Consider the following 12,399-nt stretch of genomic DNA (forward strand, 5'->3'; position numbering starts at 1 on the left):
GGCGGGCGCGGAGGGGAACGAGCGGCTCTGAGGGGCGGCCGGTGCCGCGGGCATCAACGCTCGTGAGGGGCGGCCCGTGCTGAGGGGAACCAGCGCTCGTGAGGGGCGACTGGCACTGAGGGGAGCGAGTCGCTGTGACAGCCGGCCGGTGTTGAGCGGCACGGGCGGCCGCTGCCGAGAGGAAGGAGCGGCCGTGAGGGGCGGGCTCTGTACGGGAACACGGCAGCTCGAGGCGCCTCCTGAGGCGGGCGCGGAGCTTCCCGAAGCGGGCGTAAGGCGGGCAGCAGCCGTCGCTCCTCCCCGCACCGTTGCCGTGGCCACCGGGAGGCGTCGGGCCGGTTGCCGCCATGAGCCTGGACGACGTGCGGGTGCAGTGGCTGCGGGACCGAGCGCTCGCCCTGCTGGGTCTGAGCGACCCGGCGTCTTTCGAGGAGCTGCTGAGCCGCGGCGAGGAAGCGCGGCTGGTGCTGCGCTTCTTCGGCCTTGGCGCCGAGGGCAGCGAGGATACGAGCGGGGCGGGCTCGGCGCTGCTGCTGCTGCGGGCCGAGCGGCCCGGCCGGGACGGTGAGGAGTGGGTGGGAGAGGGTGCCGCTGCCCTGACCCGCTGAGCTCTCCCTGGGCACCGCCTGGTCCCAACTCCCTGTTTCCCCCTCCCTCAAACCCCTCTTTGTCCCATCTGCTGACTCGTAGCCCCATGACTGCTGTGTCTTTACCCCTTTTCCTGCCTCTCCATCCCTTGGTATGTGTCCTCCTGAACCCCTTCTATCCCACCCTTTTCTAGAATTTTGTCCCCTCTGTTTGTGCCTTGGTGGGATTTGCATCATCCCTCTGCAGAGTGTTATATCAGGCTTTCCTCCCATTTTGCATTTGTGCAGATGCAGGTGGCACGAATGAGCGTTTCTTTGTGGCTTTTAATGAAATTCCTGAAGAATTTGTGTCAAATTTTACTGTGTATTTTCTGAGAGACACCAAAGGTATGTGCCCTGAAGAACTGCAGCCTCAGCGTTTTCAGTTTTGCATTAAACAGCACTTCTCATTGTGAAGATATGATAGAGACTGGGATTCGGGATAGTGCACATCCAACTTATTTAACTGGGTAGGAAAACACTCAAAGCCAGGGATCAGGGATGTTTTGTCACTTGACAGTATTTCTGTGCAAGATTTTCCTCATCTGTCTGTAGAATAAGACTTCAAATCAAGGCCACTGTTCTTTTGAACAGAAAACCATTTTCTAACTATCAGGCTGGGTTGTAAAGACTTAGAACCAGATGATGGCATGGAAGTATTTTTCTGACCTTTCTGAAAAAAGTATCTGCACTATTAAAACCAGCACGAGTTTTGAGCATGACTTGCACCAAACCTAGTAGTGTTTTATTGGAGTTTTAACTTATTATGAAGAGGACTTCATGATTTATACTTCCTGTATCAATTAATTAGATTTATACTATTTGTATACTGTTTAGAAAGAGTTGCTGTACCTAATGACCTGACTGAAGCTCATGAGATTCTTCCTCAAGTGATAAAGTCTGGTATGCTGACTGATGATACTCTCTTGATGCTAAAGAATGCCATCTCACAGGTAAATGAGTGACAGCTTTTATATATGGAGTCTTGAGTGTTTCTAGGAATGATTTGCCCATTTAGTATTATATGGGCTATGCGTAAGAAAGATTAATATTTAGTAAGTGACCTTCATATGAATGAAGTTTTTGTTAATCCTTATTTGATATTTTGTTTCCCCTTTTCTCTCTGTGAGAATCATTTAAGACTGTGACACCAGACACCTTTACTTCTGTGCTCACAGACTTTCATAAAGACATGCTGGAGCTATTCCCCTGCAGAACCTGAGGCAGAGGGAATGATGCTAAGGAGGTGAAATGGAAGGAGACACACTTAAATTAAATTTGAGAACAATATCTAATGGTTAAGTGACTTGCTAGTAAGCTGACTTTTTTTTAATATGAGCCATCTAACCTATGGCACTTGTTTGAATCCTAGGAGTTTTCACCAGCTCTTTCCTATGGTCAGCAGCAGACTGAGAAAACTTCCTCTGATTCAGACAGTGAAAACACAGATTCTGAAGAAAGGAATTTGTCTAAGACTGAATCTGAAGAAAAGGAAGGACAGTCTGTGGCAGACTCTAGTGCTCTAATGAGGAATGAAACTCAGCTGGTTATACCAGGTGAAGTGAATGTTTTGCCTCTGCCAGCCCTGGTGATTAGTGCACATGGCAGTAGAACAAGGTTCACCTGAGAGTGGCTTTATGAAGAATAACAAATACAGTTTCTGGGGAAGCTCTAGATTTGATTAAAGCTGCTCTTTACTGATACCAGTAGTGCTTTTCCCACCCTGAAGCATAGCAGGCAGCATGGAGAAATGGATGAAATCAGTGGTAAGTCTTTCAAACAGTTTGGAGTAAGAGTAGGAGAGGGGGTAGACATACCACTTCAGGGGACACAGCCCATAGCAGGGTATGGAATGTGTAGGTCAAACCAGACTTTCACCTATTGTTTAATGTCTCTTCCCTACCGGGGACTGCTGTCATGCCATGAAGGAGAGCGTAGTGGCCTACAATAGGCAGATTGATAATCTTCAGTAAAACCCTGTTCCTAATTTTTAATAGTTAGGGAGTGGGTTAAGACTTGAAAGCTGAGAGTTTTCCTGTATTCTAGGAATGTATATTTGTTTGCACTGTGTTAGCTGTCAAAAAACTGAATCTATTTTGCCCTATTTTCAGAAAGGCAGAGCAGGTGCCAACAAGAGGGAAGGCAAAAGCCATTCCAGTGGTGCCACGTTACCAATGTTGCCAGAACAAGAGAGTTCATTCCCTTGCATTTTCTTCCAATAGGAGATCTTAAACTGGAGATGCCAACTATAAATCTAGATGGAGAAACGACTGTTCTCGCCACAGTTCCAGAAGTGGTTCAGTCTCTGAAAAGCTGTGCAGTGAGCTGGCAGAAGTTAATATCCAGAGTTCTGCAGGAACAACTGAAAAAGGTTCCCCAGGTAATGTTGCTTATAACAGCAAGATGCTTTTATTCCTGGAGACTTTGCTTAATTTCCCACAAGAACTGTGTTCATTTTCAATTCCTCTTCATATTTGGTTGTTGGAAAGCCATTCACTAGTTCTTGAAAAGTAGAACAAAAGTAGTGAGGACCTGTGTGTCTCTGGGAAGTAGAATATAAACAAAATATGAAGTAATTAGCTGCAGATCTTAGCTACACAGCATAATTGTGGAAAACTAAGGGACTTTTGTTATCTGCACTCTTCTAAAGAGCCATGAAGTACTAAAAGCTGCAGTGATTAATTTTTTTGTAAAATAGACAGCTGTATTTTTTGCTTTTTTTCAAAAAAGTGATCTCAAACAAAAGAAAAAATTCTTATTTTCAGGTTTTGGTTTTTCAAACACATATATAACTAATACCATTGAACATACTAAAGCCACCTGTACAAGAGCCATAAGCTCAGGGATATACTCCCCATAAGCAGCTCCCTTCAGTGAGTGTAAAACTCTTTATTTCAAGGATCTTCTTTTGTCTGGCTTTTTGCACAGTTGAACCATGTCAAGTTTCTCTCAGCATAAAGTGTATTGAAAAGAAGGAACAAATATAATCCTGGCTATAAATTTTCACTCTTTCTTACTGGTAACTTAGATTTTTTTATTTGATTCCACTTTACCTGTAGGGTAACAGTCCACTTGCAGAGATTGACCTCTGGCGTGAAAAGCATGCTACTTTAAGTGCTCTTACTGAACAGATAAAGCTTCCAGAGGTGCAAAAAGTCTTGGAAATATTACAGGAAGCTGAATGTGAGTTTACTGGAGATTTACAGATACTCTTGAGTGACCTCAAAAAACATCACATGGAAGCTCAAGATAATGTTAAGTTTCTTTCAACTCTCGAACGCCATTTGAAGGTACCTCCTTGAGAAAATTTTGTGGAAGTTTGAACTCTAGTTACTTGAGTTTGGTTTCTCTGTTGATGTAATCACCTCTTGTTTATTTTTTCACTTTTTGTCAGCAATAAAGATACACTCTAGATTAACAAATTATATTTAATTTTAAAGAAGAGTTGCTTATTTTGTTTGAATACAGTGGTTCTAATGTTTGAAAGCCAGAGCTGTGAGCACTTGGTTTGTAGTCCGACCTTGGGAGAATTTGATGGCATAGCTGATCTGGGGAAAACAAAACATTTCTCTACTCCATTTTTTTGGGTGGTTTCAACCACAAATTACAGCTGATGTTTCAAAGTTTAAATTGTATTAAAGATCATCCAAACTAAGAGTTGAGCCAAAATTTAAAATCAGGACCTAAAATCATTTGGAGCAAAAGATGCAGATTTGCACATTGTTAACCACATGTGTTATTTAGGCACCAGGATGTCTCCTTGTCCAGGTTATTTATTTAATAATCTCACAGACTTTCTTAACCTGGGGAATCTACAGAATAAATATTAGTTTATCAAATGTGAATTTGTATTGTTTTCATGACATCCACAATATTCATTTCATAGAATTTATCAACTGGCACTCTGGCTGATGTTACCTCGAATACAATCCCTTCCCTGCTGAATGCCCTGAGAATGGTGTGGATCATGTCTCGGCACTACAACAAGGATGAGCGCATGGTGCCCCTCCTGGAACGGATTTCATGGGAGATTTCCACGAGGGTGCGCAAAGCTGTGGATCTGCAAACGCTGTTTAGGTAAGTGCTGGATTCCTCTTTAACTGGGCTGTATTTATTAAAAGCTTTCCTTGTCTTACACGAAGTGCAGTAGGTAATACTGCCACCAAATAGGTGTCAGCATTTTTCAACCGTCTGAAGTTGTATTAGAAGGTCAATTAAAAGTCAATTTATTTTGTAATTGTCATAAATTACTAAATCAGCCCTGAAGAAATAGGTGCTTGTCCTCTTGTCTTGAAAGGACATAAAACAATAAAACAAATGGAAATACAGTGATAAAAAAGTGGCATAAATATAATCAAAATCAGTCATGAAATAATATCTCCTCTCAAAATCACATTGAAAATAACTTATAATTTTTCCTTAGATCTTGGATAATTAAAAGCTGCTTAACCAGGGTATTATTCCAGTTGAGATACAATTTTTTTATCTATAGTATTTCTATCTATAATATCTTAATTGTGTTGATTTGATTAATAGAGAAGATATAGGTGCTGCAAAAATTAAAGTAACAGAAGCCAAAACCACTCTTGAACAATGGAAGAAATGTTATTTTACTACTTGTATCCAAGTTGAAGAATCAGGAAGTGAGAGATACTGGAAATTTGATGTGAAACGTTTATTTGAGAAAACTGATTATATGGCTTCAATATGTCAAGAGCTGCATGATGTTTTTCAGGTAGTAATATAGACAATAAATAAAGAGATTGTGTAATCACTGTCTTCTTCTGTAGAGGAGAGTCTTTTGTGTTGTAGATGTTGACTTGTTAACAGCTTTTAGTTTTGTGCTTAAGACCTGAGTGGTGCCTCTGATTCCAGCAAACCTCTGTTTAATGCTGGAGATGGAATAACTCTTCTGCAGGTACTGGCTGGGGAAAGGTGCTACCATGTTCATGGTATGAACACAGAGACTTGCAGCAACTGTTTCACACATTTGTGATTTTCATGAGTTGCCAGCTTAATGAGATGAGTTAGATAAAATACCATTTATGTATACTAAAATACAAAATTTGGCCATCTGTGAATCTGTGTATTAATTGCAGAATAACATATGAATGGAGAGATGCTGTGCTTAGGCTAATTTAAGCCAGGGCAATTAGCAATATGGTCCATCAATAAACTGTATGTACAAACTGTGTGAAAATTGGAGTGAAAAGGACTAATAACTGAGTATTATCAGTTAAAAAACTGAAGTGCTGGGCCTGTAGATTGCTGTGGTTTTTTTCAGTGTCTTGTATTAAAATATTTGAAATTTAAATCACAGCACAAACTGATCATTCTCTGAGTGGTTGATATTTTTTAAAGGAAAAATTTAACAATAATGTGTTAAGTGGCAGAAAAAATACTAAAAAGAAAGCTTTATGGTATGATCTTCTGAATTAATAGGTCACTGAAGAGCTTTACAATATATTTATTCCTGAACTGACAACTGTGACAGAAAATCCAAAGGGTGTTGATAAACTATGGAGAGAAGTAAATATAATAATTAGTCCTATGGAAGACCTGACATTTGACCCTTTTAGCATGGAAAGTGCACATGACTGGGAATTAGTTTTGGAAGAATTTAGAGAAGACCTTACAGTAAGTACCATATACTGTGATTCCCAAAAAATGGTAAAAATAAGCTCAACTACTATTATTAAAAAGTATTTTCATTCTGTCACCCTTTCTTGGTATTGCAGGATGACTTTCTAAGTGACAGGGTTTCTTTGCTTTCTTCCTTTGTTTAGGATATTGAAGAAAAGATGAAAAGATTTATTGATGAATCTTTTAAGACCCTTCGATCAGCAGAAACTGCTTTTGACATGCTGTTAAAGTACAAACAAATCCAGATTCGTGAAACTATTCGTAAGCAGCTCATGAAGAAGTTCAGTGATGTTTTGGAAAAATATTGTAAAGAGGTAATTCAGTTTAGGGATTTTTTTATTTAGTACATGAAGTTTTTTACCTGATGAAAATCATAAATCTGTATATGTCTAAATACCTGTGTGGTGTCATTTACTATCTAAAAGACTGAAAACTTTTATAAATAAATATGATAATTGCTCTCTTCTTTTTGGAGCCGATTGGAGAAATAGTCTGGTTAATTTGCTGAAATGGTTGTGCACATCTGTATACGTGAGACACTGTGTGGGAAGTGGAAGGTGCTCTGAATGCAGCAAGGCTTGTGGCTATTCCTGCACCTTGTAACCAGCAGCTCAACAGGAGACCTTCCTGAGAAAATGGATCTTTTATACCCTACAGCTTTCTTGTAGTGGACAAGTTCATGGTATGACCAAAATGTGTCAGAGATCAACTTTGGAAGACAGAAATAATTCCGACATATAGAAGAAGCCTGTATGTCGGAAAGCTTTTCATGTCAGCTTTTTTCTTGATATTTCAAAGAACATTGAACTTAACAATAAAATGTAATTTTACAGAAAATGCTGCCATAATGGCAACTCCGTAAGATAGAGAAAGGTAGACAAAAGAATTATTTTTATACTGCCACTGGAATTAGCTTCAGAGCTTGTGCTGTGTCTCAGACAGTGATCATGGACAAGCAGTGGGAAAATGATTCTTTGTAATATTTTATTCTCTTCTAGGTTGAAATTGTTAAGCAAATCTTTGTTCAGAACCTCAAGGATCCGCCTCTGTACAAGAACCATCCTCCAGTGGCTGGGGCAATAGCCTGGTCCCGATCCCTTTTCCGTCGGATCCAGCACACCATTGTTCGATTCCAAGAAGTAGAGGAGTTGCTTGCTACTGAACGTGGAAAGGAAGTATGTTGGTTCTTTTGGTACTTGATGAAGGAAGAAATACTTTTGTTACGCACTTCTAACGATGTGAAAGTGCTCTAATGTGAGGGGATGTCCCAAATCTTTGTGCACAGCAAGCCATGTTAGATGTGAAAACTGGATTGGAACCTTCCCACTGTTTCCCAGGGAGACAGTGATGAAATCAATTACATAATCCAAGAGCCCAAATTCTCCAGTGCCTGCATTAATGACAAGGCTTTCATTACTTGTTCTCTTATCTAATAAAAAACAGAAACCATGTTGAGATACCATATTAGGACAGGTTAGTTGAACATTTCTCGTGGTCTTTAAAATGAGTTCTACAGACTTGTCCTTTCTAGGTGAAACACAAATATCTCCAAGTGGCCAAGAAAATGAAAGAGTATGAAGATCAAAAATACCGTCAGTGGAGAGAGAGGACAGAACACATGCTTCCATTGTTACTGAAAGATACTCTACTGACTGTTGTCACTGATGGGGCTGCAACACGTGTTAATCCAGAGACTTCTGAGCAGGTGAGAAGATGGTGTACCAGGCTTCTCTGAGGGGGAGAACTGAAACCTACATGATGGTCAGCGAGAATCTTCTGAGAGTAATATTTTAAACACAGATCTAGAAAAAGGTCTGAGCTCAGAATTGTTTGTGGTCCTTTATAAGACATAGTTCCTGAATCACTTGGCAAATCGTTGAATGTTGTTTCTATGTGTCTTGTTCTGAGCTGTAGTTCCTGTTAATTTTTAGGTTTTGGTACAACACTTTTGGGACATTGCTACAATACGTGGGACTGAAGTTAGATAGAGGCAGGTTTCCAGCAGAGATCTTACAGAATCCTGTTCCTACTAAACTTTTGTCTGACTCGGAATTTCCCCTGTGATTTCTGTTGTAACTGGTTGCAGCAGTGTGTAAACAGAGATGATTTGGTTTGTTTCTTGTAATCAACAACTGGAAAAGGGAGTTCTGTGTAATTTCTGATCCTAGAATGCTGACGCTGCTGTCAAATTTTAAAGGCATTTCCACAAGCTCTGGATGTCAGTCATTCTGATTTTTATCTGCTGCCATATCAAATGTCTCCAAAAGCTCACCTTTCCTTTGTAGTGTAACAGTTTGGTGCTCCTCTCCTTTCTGCTGCTCTTTGTTGTGTTGTAGAGGTCTCCAGCAGAGGAGCCTGTCACCACTAAGAAGAGTGTCTGCTTCACTCTGAATTTTTCTCCTGAAATCCAAGAGATTATAATTGAAACAAAGTACATGGAACAACTTGGGCTTCCAGTCCCAGAAATGGCAAGATATGTGGCATTACAGGAAGACAAATACCTTTGGTAAGGCTGAAACAGAGTATCTGCTCACATACAGGCTTATGGCAAGTGATTTCACTCCAAACTCGAAAGGAGCCTGAGTCATCAAATTTTGGAAATATGAGAGTCCTTAGTGACTTTTTTTTTTAAAGGGTACAATTTAACGGTCAAGTTGCACTGATAAGCTTTTCTCTGGCACTCTTTTCATCCTTTATGCTGCAGGACTGTTATACAAATTAACAACTCATCCAAATCTGAGAGAAAACAAGGAAAATAATTTGCAATGAATTGTTACTGCCATTTAGATTTCAGCTCATTTAAACTCACTACTGCTTTCTTCCTGTACAGCCTTGAATAAGTCAGTTGTGTCCAAATTATCACAGACATTTAGCACACAGATGTGCCAGTAAGTCTCTAACTGGATTTTAAAGTTCACCTGTTCAGTTCACTTATGTGCTTCAAACTGGGGCTTTCTGAGCTGGCGCAGGAGAGGTTGGAGCCATATCAAACTTTTCTTCTGTTTTCAGTGGGAAATGAGTTTTAATCAATACATATTCACTGGTTAGTTCTGCAAATTTTGCTTTATATGGAAATTTGAATAGAATGATGTAAGTTCTCTGCTCTTTGGTGGAGTTCAGGGCTGTTTTTCAAGAAAATAGTAATTTTTGTGTTTTGTTGTTTTGTGTTTCTTACATTCTTTAGGTACACAAGTAAACTGAAAGCCATGCTGGATCGCTATCACAAATTAATGGATATGATGAATGAAGCAGAAACCAAACTTCTTGATGACTATGTCCAAGAACTCTGGAAAATATTGAAAGCAGGACACAAAAGACTCACGTGGAAGTCTGTAGGTAATGGAGATACTATTTTTAAATGGCCTTAGACATTTATTTTTAGTTTAAAGTCTCCTCAGTTCTGCAGTCTATTTTTTATGATTGCAGAACATATGATACATCCTATTGCCACAGGGGCAGAGTGGCAGGTTAGACAAACTCTGATCCAGGAGGGTATTTCTTGTGTTTTTATTATATTTAAAACACTGGAGGTGGTTAGAAACCTTTAGCTAAGAGCTGTAAGGGAGCAAGAGATGAAGGATTAGCTGAGAAAACATCTCATCTATGATTCTGCAGAACCGTGGTTCATTCTTAGAGATAAAACACATCTGGTTGTGGCAATTTTGATGCATTGGTGAAATACTTGTTAAAAGAGAAAAAACCCAAATGATTGTGATTTATTTCAAGGTATTGGTGAATTTATTGTCCAGTGTACACAAACCATTGGGAAGTTTGAGTTACTCGTCCTTCAGATCCATAATATTTCTAAAGACATAAGCAGCAAACTTCGGTCCATAGAATCAACAAATCTCTTTAAGTTTCCATGTTCAAAAAATGGTGACAAACTTCCTGGTAAGTCTTTATATTTTCATTTCCAAGCTCTATGGTGTTTTATTTTTCTTTATCTCCCACTTTGGTGTTTTAGTTGCTAAGATGAACCCTTTTAATTGTTACCAAAACTGGTTATAGTAGTAATTCAGGGCATAACAGAGGATGGAACTGGTTTCCTCAGATGGAAATGGCAGCGAGCTGGTTGTCTGCCAGATCTCTCTGTTGCTTGAGTGGCTGATGGATCAAATTTCTTTCAACACTTCATAGTTGTAAAAAGGTCGCTATTAAATAATTGAATCCACATAAAATCCATATTTCAGAGGGCTGAAATATTAATTCATTAATAAGTGAAGATATTTTTATCATTATATGAGATCAATTTCATGTTTGCAAATAAAGTCCAGGTAAATATTGCAGTGTATAAAACTGCTAGATCTTTTGCAGTTAATAATGCTATTTTTTTTTATCTGTTGCAGGAGCAAAAGAATTTTTTGACTATGTTAAATGTGAACAAGTAAAAGATGTGGAACACATGGTTAGAAAGTATTCTGCAATTCCACAACTGCTAATAGAAGTAGAAGGACGAGTTGCCAATACAAACAGTGGCAAATCTCCAAAATTAGCTTCCTATTATGCATACTGGGAACATAGGATTTATCAGGTGTTGACACAGTTAATTGTGAAGTAAGTCAATTATTTGCTTTAATGGTTTTCCAGTCATCTTCAAGTTCTCCTGGATCTGTTGATGAGTATGTGTACTGACATTCTGTTTGAACCCATCAGTGACTTACAGTTTGTGGCAGATTTGTATTTCTACTGGTTTTTTTCCTGTGAAGAATGGAGAACTGATAACAAGGTACAGAGGAAACCCAAATTCTGAGAAAATGTGTATTGGCATGTTGTTGGCAGAAGAGAGAAATAAGGCACATTTTCTGCAATGTGTGTAGTTGCACTTCCCTGGTTTATCTCTAAAATCAAAGTTTTGTTTCCCTAAAGAACATGATTTTGAGAACTTGGTGTCAGTTCCTGGTGTCAGTGTCACTCCCTGTACTGCAGGGCACACGAGTCCAAGAACAAAGGTTTTACTTGTTCTGCACTGGCTGAGGCCAATCCTGTAGCAAGATAGTAAGAAGGCTTCTGCTACAAGCAAGGTATTATTGCAATTGAGCTTTGCAGCTCTGCTGTAATATCTGTTTAAGCTTCCCATCCATCTCATCTCCCCATGCTCCATGTTTTGTAATTTGATCCATGCTCAGCTGATTTTGCTGTGCTTTCTTGTCTGGGCTCTTGCAGTGGAGTTGACCATGGTCTGAGGATCCTTTTGCACCAAAATATCTCCATTCATTCATTCCAACAGCTTCTTTTAGTAAGTCAAGCTTTTGCATTAAATCAGTTTAGCAGGACAGTTTTGTTCCCAGGCACGTCAGTGTTTCCAGCTGAAATCAGGTTACAGATCTAAGCTCACACCTGAAAATTGCAGCCTCTCTTGGGCATTTCCCTGGGGGCAGCACCTGATTATTTCTATCTTTGACACTATTTTTTTCCTTTCTCAGGAATTTACAGGCGTTTAATGCAACCGTTCTTGCAAATGTGCCACTGTTACAAATAGAAGCTGTTATATCTGTTCCTGAGGTAACCCTGCAACCTAATGCCAGTGAGATTGAAAAAATGACTGTGCAAGCTATCCAACACTGTGTTGAGGTCACTAAGGTGATTTTTGATAAAGATTTCTTTTTTGTTGCCAGAGTTTTTGCTTGTGCTTATAATGAGCTAATCTTTTTTATGTTTGGGTAAGCATAAATGTCAAAGGGGAGATTCAAATTGCTTTATCTTGAAATCAAAATATCTAATACATTGTTCTAATTTTACATACTGTCCTAATTTTACAATCTGATGATCACAGGAAAAAAGTACATGCAATTTTTACTCAGGTAAAGTTGTTGATTACTTTTTAGTAGTGTTTCCAGTGTAAGGACATGATTTGGTTCCATAAATCATCATACATCAGAAGGAAGTACTTTTCAGATTGCACTGCAGATGTTGCTTTCTGATGTATAAATAAGCAGATGGAATAAGGAATGTGAATGGCCTCCTCTACATTACATTTCTTCTTAAAAGCAGCAGAAAAGACAGTTCAGAAAAGGTTGGAGAAAGGCATCTAGGACAGCAAATATCTAGATGAAGTATCTAACTTACTGACAGTGATGTAGCAATATTTTCCTGCAGAGTTTCACATTGAACTGCTTTCCTGAAAAGAAGC

The 12,399-nt window shown here is 39.4% G+C and overlaps 1 protein-coding gene across 3 annotated transcripts in view; it reads left to right on the forward strand.

Moving 5' to 3' along the window:
- The first annotated feature begins 235 nt into the window (after positions 1-235).
- Positions 236-12,399, forward strand: part of DNAH10 (dynein axonemal heavy chain 10) — a 51,665-nt gene continuing 39,501 nt past the window's right edge. For 2 of the 3 annotated variants that reach the window (XM_042034855.1, XM_042034858.1), the window contains exons 1-17: positions 236-564; positions 876-974; positions 1,464-1,579; positions 1,999-2,182; positions 2,849-3,006; positions 3,686-3,916; positions 4,513-4,703; positions 5,163-5,361; positions 6,069-6,263; positions 6,413-6,583; positions 7,268-7,444; positions 7,801-7,974; positions 8,606-8,775; positions 9,454-9,605; positions 9,996-10,160; positions 10,616-10,823; positions 11,693-11,849. In XM_042034855.1, coding sequence (XP_041890789.1) covers positions 348-564; positions 876-974; positions 1,464-1,579; positions 1,999-2,182; positions 2,849-3,006; positions 3,686-3,916; positions 4,513-4,703; positions 5,163-5,361; positions 6,069-6,263; positions 6,413-6,583; positions 7,268-7,444; positions 7,801-7,974; positions 8,606-8,775; positions 9,454-9,605; positions 9,996-10,160; positions 10,616-10,823; positions 11,693-11,849 — 2,964 coding nt within the window. In that variant the 5' untranslated portion in view covers positions 236-347. The remainder of the gene's footprint in view (positions 565-875; positions 975-1,463; positions 1,580-1,998; positions 2,183-2,848; positions 3,007-3,685; positions 3,917-4,512; positions 4,704-5,162; positions 5,362-6,068; positions 6,264-6,412; positions 6,584-7,267; positions 7,445-7,800; positions 7,975-8,605; positions 8,776-9,453; positions 9,606-9,995; positions 10,161-10,615; positions 10,824-11,692; positions 11,850-12,399) is intronic. The other variant, XM_042034854.1, reaches the window with a different exon arrangement.

The sequence above is a fragment of the Corvus kubaryi genome, unplaced genomic scaffold, assembly GCF_017639235.1.
Source record: "Corvus kubaryi isolate FWS band 111438036 unplaced genomic scaffold, C.kubaryi_AGA036_p1.0 37382, whole genome shotgun sequence".
Classification (NCBI taxonomy): Eukaryota; Metazoa; Chordata; class Aves; order Passeriformes; family Corvidae; genus Corvus; species Corvus kubaryi.